Source organism: Myotis nattereri (assembly GCF_964212035.1).
Source record: "Myotis nattereri genome assembly, chromosome: 10".
NCBI lineage: Eukaryota > Metazoa > Chordata > Mammalia > Chiroptera > Vespertilionidae > Myotis > Myotis nattereri.
In genome coordinates, this window is record NC_138085.1 from 73,262,062 (window position 1) to 73,275,728 (window position 13,667).

At 42.6% G+C, this 13,667-nt stretch overlaps 1 protein-coding gene across 2 annotated transcripts in view; it reads left to right on the forward strand.

Annotated features, from left to right (window-relative positions):
• The window catches only part of ASXL2 (ASXL transcriptional regulator 2), a gene marked incomplete at its 3' end in the record, with an annotated part of 79,315 nt that overhangs the window by 15,191 nt on the left and 50,457 nt on the right, over window positions 1-13,667 (forward strand). For both annotated transcript variants that reach the window (XM_081101280.1, XM_081101279.1), the window contains exon 2: window positions 3,711-3,793. In XM_081101280.1, coding sequence (XP_080957406.1) covers window positions 3,711-3,793 — 83 coding nt within the window. The remainder of the gene's footprint in view (window positions 1-3,710; window positions 3,794-13,667) is intronic.

Below are 13,667 nucleotides of genomic sequence, written 5' to 3' on the forward strand. Positions count from 1 at the left end.
AGTGGGCAGGACAGATGATTTAAAGTGCAATTATAATAAATACAGTGTGGTTAGTACTACGGGGGGCGGGGGGGTGTTATAGAGTGCTGCTGCAGGAGCATAAATACTTTTGAAACATGGGAGGATGAAATGCCCAAGGGCAGTAGAAATTGAGACAAGAGAATCCTGAGGAAAATCAACATTAAAAGATTGTGGAGAATGAAAAGTTGCTGGTGAAGGAGGTAGAAGGGAAACAAGGAGAGTCTGGTGTCACAGAAGCTGAACAGAGAAGTGCATCTCAGGACAGAGGTAGTGATCAAGAGATACTGCTAAGCAGCCAGGTAAGGTCCTTTTCCTTCTTTCCTTTTCTAATATTTGGCTCTATAAATTATTTCTTCTGTCTAAATTCCATGTATTCCTTGTTATTTTTGGTTCAGTTCCTGAACTCACACCATGAGTATTTGTATAGTGAGTCTGGTAGGTGTGGGATACTGCATCCTCTGAATTAATTTTGTTTCTGAGTGTCAAATTAGCACAAGTTTGGGTAATTAAGGGATTTGTCTCATTTGTGTCTGCATCTATTTGCCTCTTGTTGGGATGGGGAAAGTTGAGGTAGCTAAGGATACTTCGGTCTCCTTTTATTCTTGTCCAGTGAAACTTGTTCAAATCCATTTAACAAAATTCCTCCAATTCAGATTTCCTTCACTTTTCTAGGAGTTGTTTTAACACCCTGCTGCCAACTTTGGACTTCCCATGCAGTGCTAAACCCCCTCAAATTTGATTTCTTCCTTCCTGATGAAATGGAATCTAAACTTGTAAAGCTAGTTAAAAGGCTTCTTATTGCTACGTAAGTCCAGTGAATTTTGAAGTTGTTATCTCAACTTCTAGGCAGTTTTTGACATTGTTGACCACTTCATCCTTCTTAGAATGTGTTTGTCTTTTGTGAGGCACCATATTCTTTGGTTTTCTTCCAGTTTCTCTGGCCATTCCTTAGTTTATTTCCTAGTTTTCCTTCTCTGACTCGTAAACATTGGTATATTGGCTCTGAGGCCTAGGCTCTAATCAGTCATTCTGTGTATTTCCTGGGTGACCTCATTCATTACTGTGGCATTGATTAGCCTAATTCAAGGTTTTGGACAGCAAGTAAGCCGTAAAACATTGAAGTAAATCTATAAAGATTCATGTTTTTTTTATCTGTGCATTTTATTTTTTAATATACTTTTATTGATTTTAGAGAGGAAGAGAGAGATAAAAACATCAATCATGATAGAGAATCACTGATTGGCTGCTTCCTGCACACCCCACACTGGGGGCTGAGCACATAATCTGGACATGTGCCCTGACCTGAATCGAACCGTGACCTCCTGGTTCATAGGTCGAGGCTCAATCACTGAGCCATGCCAGCTGGGCTGTGCAGTTATTCAGATTATCAAAGTAGTTTCTAAAAATTGTGTTATGTGGTTCCATAAACAGTTCCAGTGGAATATTTTGTTTGATAAACACTGCCCTCCTGTGGTTAAATTAAGCTAAATGTTTTTATAAAACTAGTGTTTTCATTTATATTAAACCTGTGGTAAAAAAAAAAGTAATATTATTGCAATACACTGATAATATTGTAATAGTAATGTAATGGAATACTGTATTTTTGCTCAGAAATATATGTAGCCATGTTGTTTTCTCTTCAATTTTTTCCTCTTTGGTTTCTCTAGTGTGTGTCTACATTTTTCTCTTTCTCTGTCTTTGCACATTTTCCTATTAAAAATAAGTAAATTAAAAGAGTCAAGTGAAAATGAAAAATATTAAGCTATTGAAGGGAGGAAAGGTATACTTAAATGTAGATATGTTAAAACCAAAAGAGCCCTGGCTGGTGTGGCTCAGTTGGTTGCGTGTTGTCCTGTGCACCAGGAGGTTGCCTGTTTGATTCCTAGTCGCGGGCACATGCCTGGGTTGCTGGGTCCATCCCTGGTAGAGGGTGTGCAGGACGTAGCCGCCCGATGTTGTGCTCTCACGTAGATATTTCTCTCTCTTTGTAAAAATCACTATTATTATTTTTTAATTAAAAAATATGTTTTTATTGATTTCAGAGAAGAAGGGAGAGGAAGAGCGAGATAGAAACATCAGTGATGAGAGAGAATCATTGGATCAGCTGCCTCCTTCATGCCCCACACCGGTGATTGAGCCCGCAACCTGGGCAAGTACTCTGATCAGGAATTGAACTGTGACCTCCTGGTTCATGCATTGATGCTTAACCACTGAGTCATGCCAGCTGGGAAATAAATTATTCTTTAAAGAAAAACGACCAATCAGTTATAATACATGAAATGAATAGAAATCTCCATGGAAAAACAACAGAAATGAAAATATGAAAAATAGGCGGTAAAAGTATTTGCAGTAAATGTGACAGTATAAGTTTTAACAAATTTAGTGTGAAAATAGAACTCTTATTGACAAAGGAGGCAAAAGCATACAATAAAGTAGAACAGTCTCTTCAATAAATGATGTTGGAAAAATTGGACAGGTACATACTGTTTGGGTCTGTTCTGCATATGTGCCTCCTAGTGGCTAATTTGAAAACCAGATAAGTAGTATGTTGAGGGTCGGAGCCCCATATGCATAGTTTGGGGTGACCTCAGGAGTTTTTATAGAACTTTATGATACCTCTTTCTTCAGCTCCTTTTTTTTTTTTTTTTGCACTTTCTGCTTCTAGAGACCCTTCTCCCTTGTCCTGTCACTGGATAACTGGAGTTGTCATTTCTGTTTTGCTACACACTTCCACAATCACATCTGCCTTCCATGCCAGGCAGCAAGATGGTAGAGAACGAATATAAGCCATGAGGATTCCCTTCACACTCATGGGACCTTTCTTGGAGGTTTAGGTCCCTCTCTATCCATTGCTGTCATCATCACTGCCACAACTGCTGCCTTTAGATTGCCTGGGGACAGGGGCCAAGAGAAAGGGAAAACAAAACAAAATCCCAGAGGGTCCTCCCTCTGCTCTTCAGACCAAAAAGGAAAAGTCCTCTTTTGAAATCATTTCTGCCGGCACTGAGAGTGCAATTTTGAGTTTGGACTGCCATTGAGTCCAGGCTAAGTAGTCCCATGGTACTTCTAGTTGTGGTTTCCTCCCTCAAGCCAACTACTACCATTTTAGAGTCCTCAGATAGCTGCTCCATGTATTCTGTTTAGGTTTTTAGTTGTATATATTCAGTGGGAGAGACAGGATAAACTGTGCTTATTCTGTTTTTATCAGAATCAGAACACAGATACCATTTTAATTTCATTATAACTGTTATTAATTTGTTTTGGTTATGCAATTTTGAGCATCCATGCTGTATTAGGCTTTGGTGGAAATGTGAAGATGGATAATCTTTAAGGTGCTTATAGTAGGTACACAGGCCTGTGATGTAGGGGTAGAGACAGAAAGTAAACACTATTTCATATTGTGCACTAATAATAATTGAGTTATTAATCATGCCCTTTTTATCTATTTCTGCTTCAGGTTTGACTTGTTTGTGACTAAAGGAGAGAAGATCCTATTTATATTTCATTAACTTTCCAATTTTCTTATCATCCCAAATATAAGGGATGAAAAATCTCTGGATATGTATGTGCTGGATGAAATTAATACATACTTTTAATAAGAATAAGGAATATACTTAAATATATAGTTATAATAAGAATAAGAACTTACAATAAGAAAAATAATTTATTATTATATACTTGTTTCTCAGGTCTTAGAAAAATACCCCAATACACCCATGAGTCATAAAGAAATTCTTCAAGTTATCCAGAGAGAAGGACTAAAAGAAATCAGGTGAGTTATTTAACTATTATTAGTATAGTCCAAATTAATATTATAATTATAGTCCATGATTAGTATTTTATAGTATATAGCAGTGTATTTCAATCCTGAAGATTATTTAGTGATAACTGCATTGTTAATTTTTTATTTATTCAGTTGTCAGATCTTTGGCATTTTCAATCATAGCATAGTTATAAAACCAAAAGTAAGTTTTAATAAATTCTTAGAAGGTAACTATCTCTACACCCATGCACTTTAATTCTTATGTGGCCTAGAGCCATCTTCAAGCCTTCATCTATCAATTCAGGCTTTTGATTTAGTAAGTTTGGTCATTAGCAGATAAAAAGTACTCTAGTGCCAGGAGAGTGCTAGAGGTAGGCAGTCTAGGAAGAAATAACTTTGGCCACAAAGAATACAATGGAAAAGATACATATAAGGAGTATATATTTCAGATATTAGTCTTATTATATTCAAATAAAGCAGCCTGGGGTAAATTAACACATTTCGTACGGCTCAGGAGTTTTCTCATGTTTCGCGCGCCATGTGTTAAGGACCGCTCACGAGTGTTCTTGTTTTTCACGCCCATGGAAAAAGGAGCAAATCTAGATACTTATGTAAATTTTGTTTGGTCCCTCTTCATAGAGGAAAATGTTTTACACAGTACCATACGTTAAAAAAGTACTAGGAACTTTGTTTAATTGTTTTTGTAAATAAAAATGTTATAATTACTGAAAAACAACACCTAAAGTGTGTTATGATGATTTAAATAACGTGCAGTTTGCCCAAAAACGTGTGGTCCCTGGCGTATGTCTTAGAGATTTCTATGCGGTACGCAATGTGTTAATATAGGATTGAAGGTAAACATACTTTAATTTAATTTTTAAGAGCCTTAATTATATTACAACTAGAGGCCTGGTGCACAAAATTTGTGCATGGGTCGAGTCCCTCTGTCTGGCCGGCAATTGGGGCCGATCAGGGCCATCTTGCCCAGTCCCAGTTGGGGCCAATCAGGGCCAGTGGCTGGGGAGGGACCATGGGAGGGTTCCAGGGTATGTCCAGCCCCATCTCACCCAGACCCGATCGGCTGGACCCCAGCAGCAAGCTAACCTACCGGTTGGAGCATCTGTTCCCTAGTGGTCAGTGCACATCATAGCGACTGGTTGGTCCACTGCTTGGTCAGACACTTAGCATATTAGGCTTTCATATATATAGATTGTAACTCACAATGTGGAATGCTCAGCACGCACTTTCCCTCCAGCCCCTGGTCTTGGAGACCTCATGTCCTTCCTAGGCTCTGCTCACCCTCTTCGGTTGCCACACGAAGTAAATTGCATCGTGTGCGTGGAAACCCTTTGCAGGCTCCATGGGTGTGTCTTTACTTCGCTGCAGTTCTGATTACCCCAACATAAGGAGAGACACCCTCATTATCAGGTAACACCATCGTGGTAAGACCCTACTCAGCCTACTGCAGCGGTTTTAAATAGGCCATCGATAGCCCTAGATGGTTTGGTTCAGTGGATAGAGCCCGGCCTACGGACTGAAGGGTCCTGGTTTCGATTCTGGTCAAGGGCACATTCCTGGGTTGTGGGCTCAATCCCCAGTAGGCGACATGTGGGAGACAGCAGATCGATTCTCTCTCATCATTGATGTTTCTATCTCCCGCTCTCTCTGCTTTCCTCTCTGGAATCAATAAAAATATATTAACAAAAATAAAAATAAATAGGCCATGAATTAAACGTCGCTGCTCTCCATCTATCCAGTCCCCTCACACCCTCTTCTGTCTTCGCCCCCCCCCTCCCCCACACACATACACTGCTGGGGTCTGTAAAATGGGGTCAGGATTTCTACTTCAACTAAGGGCGATGTTTCTGCACAGCCCTCCTTCCCCGCCCATCTCTGTCCCCAGTCCTGTGGGGTCTCTCCCTCCCTCCCCTCCATCTGACTTGGTGGGCCCTGCTCTGCCCCCTCCTCCTATGACCTTTTATCTGCAGCCTCCCCCTTTCTCCTCCGGGGGCGGAGCTCCCCAAAGGCTCTCGGGGGGGGGGGGGGGGGGGGGTGTGAGGCTGTGCAGGGCAGGGCTGTGTGGGGCGGGGTGGATTGTGCAGGGCGAGCCCAGGTGGGGCCTTGGAGGAGAGCTGGTGTGACGGGTCATGGGGGGTTAAGGGGGGAGAGGGAGGGACGTGGAGCCTGTCCCCTGGGAGAGGCATTGGGCTCCTCGGCTGCCCCCACCCAGCAGCTTTTCTAGGCACCCGCGCAGCTGTCACCCTCTGCCCCTCACTGCCTCCTGCTTCCTTTCAAATTTTGGACTTGGTTTCTCCAACTCAGCCCCGCCCCCCACACTACTGAACCCTGGGATTCCGAGGCCAAGGTGCGTCTGGCCTGTCCCCCCATAATGGTGCTATCCACTCTCCTGGAGTAGTTAGTGAAACTTAACAAATAAAAAGAAGCATCTCAGAAGATTTTAAGTTGTTCATTGAGAACACCACAGGTTGCTAATGACCATGCCAGCCTCCCGCGCCACTGGGACCCTCCTGGCTCCTGCCCCCACCCTCCTCGCCCAAGGCTTGGGCCAAACCCTGGGAGCTTCCTGACAGCTCTCACCTCACACCTCACTTTCCAGTCCAGCCCATTAGCGCCCGCAGCAAACTAACCTGTCAGTTGGAACACCTGCCCCCTGGTGGTCAGTGTGCATCATAGCGACTGGTCGAGCGGTCGAACTCCCAGCGGAACTCTGGTCAAGGGGACAATTTGCATATTAGACTTTTATTATATACTAGAAGCCCAGTGCGCGAAATTGCACGGCCCTGCCCATTGCACGCATCACCATGCTGGCAGCCCTGCGCACCCGCATGCACCCCACCCATGCCCTCGCAGCTCCGCCCACCCGCACACGCCTTGCCACCAGCCTTGGTGCGATCGGAGCCTGTAGTCTGTGCTGGAGCCTGTGGGCTGTGCCGTGTGAACCATGAGCCCCACCCCACCACCGCAAGCAATTCACGGGCAAGGGAGGGAGGGACCAAGAGGTGCTCCATGCACCTCCTGGTGACCAGTCATTGGGCGTTATGGTGTTATGGCCATGGGCTTTTTTCTAATTTAGATAGGATAGCATATAATAGTCACTGTCCATAATTAAGACCCCTTGTCATAAAAAAATGTTAAAATTATGTTCAACATAATTTGTAGATTAAGGCAAAAATCTGGGAGTTTGCATTAGAGATATTTTCATTGAGATAGAAAAGCTCGTGCTTTAAAACTGCTACTAGTTGTTCTCGATGGGAGGCCGTATTATTTAACACCCTTAGGGAACATGTTCAGAATTTTGGGGAGCTATTTTTTGGGGGGGGAGGGGAGCTGTTTTTTGATTGCCACAATGACTAGAAAGTAACAGGGATGCTAAATGTCTTCCATTGAAAAATTGTTCACCTCAAATGCCAGTAGTATTCCTATTGAGAAATAGTGAGTTATGCTGATACACTTGTAAATAAACAACAAAATATTGTAGATTTTCATTCTCATTTTCTTTTCTTTACCATGAAATTCAATTTGAGATTTTTTTATTACCTTTCTTTGCTAATGAAGTTAAAAACTTTTGACTTGTGGCCAAATGTCAGTAGGTTGGGAATAAAATAAGTTTTCTTTATTAATATAAAACAATGAAGTATAAATTAGTATAACTTGCTTTATATAATGTATGCCCCTGAAAAATTGTGTGAACATTTGTAAATTAAAACATTAAAATGTATTTGAAATATGTTAGCTCTTAAACGTATTTTTTGTAAATTATTTTAAAATGTATCGATATAATTTCAAGTTGTTATTTGAATTAGTCATATTAGATTAAAGTTAAAGCACCATACCCATTTAATCACAGATCAATTTGTATAAGGCTATAGGAGAAGAGGATAAGTGATTATTGTGACTAAGGAATAAATTAAGTTAAGGTATTCTAATATCTGTTTTTAACACTATTGGGTCTTATAGAATGGGATGAGCTAGAGATTTCATTTCTTTTCATAAAATTAGACTTGATGATACACACTGGGGAAATCGGTCAGGAAATATGGTATGTAGAGATCAGACTTCACCAGTCCTTTAGGTCAAAATGCCAATTGCAGGTTCATCCAGCTCTAACATAGTAAGGCTCTGTGACTTTAAACTTATCATTTCCAGGGAGTAGGCAAGAACAGTAATTAAGTAAAGAAAGTAAATAAAAAAAAAGAACAGAAGGAAGAACTTATATGGTGGTGCAGTTACGTGACCACAACACAGTTCTTTTTAAGTCATCAGTGACTTATATTTTGCCAACTCCTTGGGACTTTTAGTTCTCACCTCTCTTGTTGGCATTATTTATCACAGCTGACTGCTACTTCCTTCTTGAAACTATTTTGTTGCCTGAAGTGACCACAAACATTCCTGCTTTCCTTCCTCTCTAAGTTTTTCTTCTCTCTTTTTCTCATTACCTTCTCTCCAACTTAACCTGTACTTTCGTCCATTCTCATAGCTTTAAATGCTTTTTTTGGCTTGTCAGTTCCCAAATATGTAGGCAATTTGCTGCCCACTGCAGCCTTGATACCTGCTGATGCTTTAGCGAGGAATGTGCTTTCCCTCACTTAACTCTTTTTTTTTTTAAAATATATTTTACTAGAGGCCTGGTGCACAAAAATTTGTGCACTCGGGGGAAGGGGGGGTCCCTCAGCCCGGCCTGTGCCCTCTCGCAGTCTGGGACCCCTTGGGAGATAACGACCTGCTGGCTTAGGCCTGCTCCCGGGTGGGAGAGGGCAGGCCCAATCCCTAGGTGCAGCCCCTGATCGGGCTCAGAGCAGGGCCTATTAGGGAGTTGGGGCGCCTTCCCCTGTCATGCACAGAGCAGGGCGGATTGGGAAGTTGCGATGCCACCCTCTGTCATGCTCAGGGTAGGGCCGATTGGGGGGTTGGGGCACTGCCCCCTGTCACGCTCAAGGCAGGGTTGATGGGGAGGTTGCGGCGCCACCCACTGTCACGCACAGAGCAGGGCCCATCAGGGGGGTTGGGGCTCCGTACCCTGTCATGCACAGAGCAGGGCCATTCAGGGGGGTTGGGGCTCTGTACCCTGTCATGCACAGAGCAGGGTCAATCAGGGGGTTGGAGAGCTCCCCCCTGTCATGCACAGAGCAGAACCGATAGGGGAGTTGGGGCACCGCCCCCTGTCACACTCAGGGCAGGGCGGATCAGGGGGTTGGGGCGCCGCCCTCTATCACCCACAGAGCAGGGCGGATCAGGGGGTTGGGGCGCCGCCCTCTCTCACCCACAGAGCAGGGCCGATCAGGGGGTTGGGGCGCCACCACTCTCACACTCAGGGCAGGGCCAATGGGGAGGTTATGGCTCTACCCCGTCACACACAGAGCAGGGCCCGTGGGGGCGGGGAGGGGGTTGTGGCCCCGCCCCCTGTCACACACAGAACCGCAGGGTGATCAGGGGGTTTGGGCGCTGCCCCCTGTCACGCTGATCCCGGTGCCTGGAGGCCTCGTGGCTCCGCTGATCCCAGTGCTGGGAGGCATATTACCCTTTTACTATATAGGGTAGAGGCCTGGTGCATGGGTGGGACTGGCTGGTTTGCCCTGAAGGGTGTCCTGGATCAGGGTGGGGGTCCCCACTGGGGTGCCTGGCCAGCCTGGGTGAGGGGATGATGGCTGTTTGCAGCTGGTTACACACCCTTCAGGGTGGGGGTCCCCACTGGGGTGCCTGGCCAGTCTGGGTGAGGGGCTGAGGGCTGTTTTCAGGCTGGGACTGAAGCTCCCAACTGCTCCTTTTTTTCTTTTTCTTTTTTTTTTATTCTGGGCCAGCTTTAGCTCTGAGGCCTCGGCTGCTGAAAACCGAAGGCCTTTGTTTACCGTCTGTATTTGATACAACGTTGCGGTCCAGCTGGCTGAAGCCCCACTGAGTAAAGCAGGTTTCTGGTTTTTTTTTAGCTTCTATATTCGCAACATAGTTGCTGAGAGTTGCAGCTGAGAGGCCGGCAAGTCAGGTGGGGAACGTTGGTTTCCTCCGTCACTGAAGCAAGCAAGCCTCCCTGTTCGCATCAGCTGCCTGGCTGCCGGCAGACATCTTGGCTGACAGTTAATTTGCATATCTCGGCCCTACTCTGTGAGTGACAGGGGGATTAGCCAATGGGAAGGGTAGCAGTCGTACGCCAATTACCATGTTTCTCTTTTATTAGTGTAGATTGATTTTTTACAGAGAGGAAGGGAGAGGGATAGAGAGCTAGAAACATCGATGAGAGAAACATCGGTCAGCTGCCTCCTGCACATCTCCTACTGGGGATGTGCCCGCAACCCAGGTACATGCCCTTGACCGGAATCGAACCTGGGACCTTTCAGTCCGCAGGCCGACGCTCTATCCACTGAGCCAAACCGGTTTCGGCTCCCTCACTTAACTTTTATTTATTTTTCAGGTGTCAGTTTGAATGTCTTTTTCAGAAAACTTTGACTTTCTGGTCTAGATTACATTTTCCTTTTTTAGTTTATTATAGTGTTCTGTGTTATTTCTTGATGGCACTTAAGGTTTAAAATTACATATTTTTGTGATATTATGTAGCTTCTCTATAGTTTAAGCTAGCTCCATTAGGGCAGTGACACTGTTTGCTTTTCCTGCCCCGCCCTGCCTCTCCCCTCCTCCATAGTCCTTGGCATATAACTGATATTGAAAACCTATTTATTAACATATGAAATATAAGTTGGAAGATCACATTCAAATGTAGTTATAACTTATTCTCTTGTTGCTGTGATATGTCAAATGGTAATATTATAATTAAAGTTTTTAGACAGGTTATAGAATGAAATGGATACTGTGCTTATTGAAGATGTGCTATTTTTTTTACAGTTTTATTTTTATTTCCCAGTCCTTAATACATGGATTTCAACTCTTTTTCCCTTTGTAGTTTTATTTTTTTTAATATATTGTATTGATTTTTTACAGAGAGGAAGGGAGAGGGATAGAGTTAGAAACATCGATGGGAGAGAAACATCAATCAGCTTCCTCCTGCACACCTCCTACTGGGGATGTGACTGCAACCAAGGTACATGCCCTTGACCGGAATCGAACCTGGGACCTTTCAGTCCGCAGGCCTACGATCCATCCACTGAGCCAGACCAGCCAGGGCTCCCTTTGTAGTTTTTGTCTGCTTTCCCATTTTGAAGAATCTTGCTTAATTTGTTTTGGATGTTGATGAGTAAATAGTTCCTGGTGTGTTACAGAATTTAAATATCCTTTTTCTTTTGTGATAAGATACTTTGACTTATGTTACAGCCTAAGTTTATAAGTCAGGTACTGAAAACAGTTTTTTAAATATAAAGGTTTACTTTTGGAAAATTCCAGATTAAAAAGTATGCATTGCCCACTATAAATTATAAATAGTCCTTCCAACATTCCAGTATGTATCTAACAGTTAAGAACTCAAGAGACTATTTGTGTGCAATTTGGATATTCTGGATTATTATCAGAAAAGAGCAATTAATATAGACAGTAAGCATACATAATATTGATTAAACATATACACAGAATAGTACTAGATCAAAGTGCTTATGTATACTTTGGGACTGTTCCTGCTCACCATTTACTGGTCTCAACAGCTCATTACTACTTCTCCTCTTAGATTGTTGTACAGCAGGTTTCTTCCCTCCATCAGCTGTGGCTGCCATTAATGTTTATAAATGTGTTTTTATAGCATTAAGTGTGTGGGACTGCAGGCCTTCCTTCTAAAGTAGCCATTGCTTTTAATGCTTCTCCCACTGGAGTCTTAACTTGCTTTGCTCATCCTATTAGCTATATAATCTTGATCCTTATTATTAACAGCTAACAGAGAGTTTTGAGGAAAGAACCGAAAGAAGAGTATTCATTTCCTGAGATCCTATTCTCTTATTAGTGTTTCTTATCTTTCATGAGTAGAAGAGGAAAATGAAATTAGGAAGACTCTAGTGTTCATGAAGTCATCATCTGCAGATTGAGTATTTTCTGAATTAGACCATTCATGAGTGGTCCCCGGGTTCATGACACATAATAATTAGTAATTTTGGTGAGTCATGAATTTGAATATTTTACACCATAAGATTGGTGAGGAACAGTAAGTTAGAATGCAGTTAATGAGTGTAGCCAACTGCCTAGCTTTTACTTTATTTTAATTTTTTTGTTAATCCTCACCCAAAGAAAATTTTTTTCTCATTGATCTTTAGAGAGAGTGGGAGGGAAAGAGGAAAGAAGGGGCAGAGAAAGAGAGGGAGTGAGAGAAAAACATCAATTGGCTGCCTTCTGCATGCGCCCCTACAAGGACTGGGGATCAACCTGCAACCCAGGTACATGCCCTTGACTGGGAATCGAACTGTGGTGCTCTAACCACTGGAACACTGGCCAGGGCTAATGGCTTAGCTTTTAAATTAGGTGATCATCACTTGTTACCTCTGAAAGAAGTTGAGAACTATTTAAAAGCATTGGTCCTTGCCGAAACCGGTTTGGCTCAGTGGATAGAGCATCAGCCTGCGGACTGAAAGGTCCCAGGTTCGATTCCGGTCAAGGGCATGTACCTGGGTTGCGGGCACATCCCCAGTGGGAGATGTGCAGGAGGCAGCTGATCGATCTTTCTCTCTCATCGATGTTTCTAACTCTCTATCTCTCTCCCTTCCTCTCTGTAAAAAATCAATAAAATATATTTAAAAAAAATAAAATAAAATAAAAGCATTGGTCCTTTATGGAAAAAGACCTGGAAAGGAAGAAATAAGTGCTATTTATATAGTATTACTGACAGATTTGGGAATAAGCAGGTGACTTGGCCACGCATTCCTTGTAAATGAAGTTTAGTTACAGTACAGTGTGATGCCCCTGATTAACACTATTCCCCAAGTGGGTAATCTCTGTTACATTCCTCTTCCTTTCCTCCTTCTGCAACCCCTTTTTCAAACCACATAATTTAGTCATGGAATTTTATAACTGGAAAAGAAAATTGGGATATTATGGTTATGTCTCATTTTATTATTGAAGAATTAAGGCCCATGGAGATTGAGACCTGGCTAGGGTCGTACAGCTAGGTCAGTGAAACTAGAAGCGGAGGCTTACTGCTTCTGGTTTTGCTCTTTTCAGTATATCGTACCGCCTCTATATCCATAGTTCTCTCTGCCGTTGTGATTAGCATGTGTGCTCGATTATTTTTCAAATCAATTCTATATTATGTGCTGACATATAACAGGTTAGTTGCTTTCTAATTGTAAATTACTTTCTGGAATAATTTGAAATTTAAACTACAGCCATTTTACTAACAACTTAGTTTCTGAAACAGGCAGTACATTTAAGAACTTACCCTAACAGCTTTTATTTTTATTATTTTTTAAAATATATTTTTATTGATTCAGGGAAGAAGGGAGAGGGAGAGAGAGACAGAAACATCAGTGATGAGAGAGAATCACTGATCGGCTGCCTCCTGCACGCTCCATACTGGGGATCAAGCACACAACCGGGCATGTGCCCTGACCAGGAATCGAACTGTGACCTCCTGTTTCATAGGTCTTCACTCAACCACTGGGCCATGTGGCTGGACACCTTAACAGCTTTTAAATAGATCTTTATATTGTTGTCATGCAGAGCTCAAAATTGTTACCTAACAAGGAATTCTTATGTGTTTCAGTCTTGTATCCCAAACAAGTTGGAATTGTAAAGAACTCTGGGAACCATCTAGCAAAGATCATACTCAATAAACATTTGTCAGATTGAAATTTACTTTTTTGGAGGAGTCCCCATTGCACATTGTATTACTGTTAATACATTTACTTGTGAACAAAATAATCTCTCTCACATGGTATTTAAGTATGTGTTAGCCCAACTTACACCAATAACTAATCCCATCACCTAACTTTCCCCCACC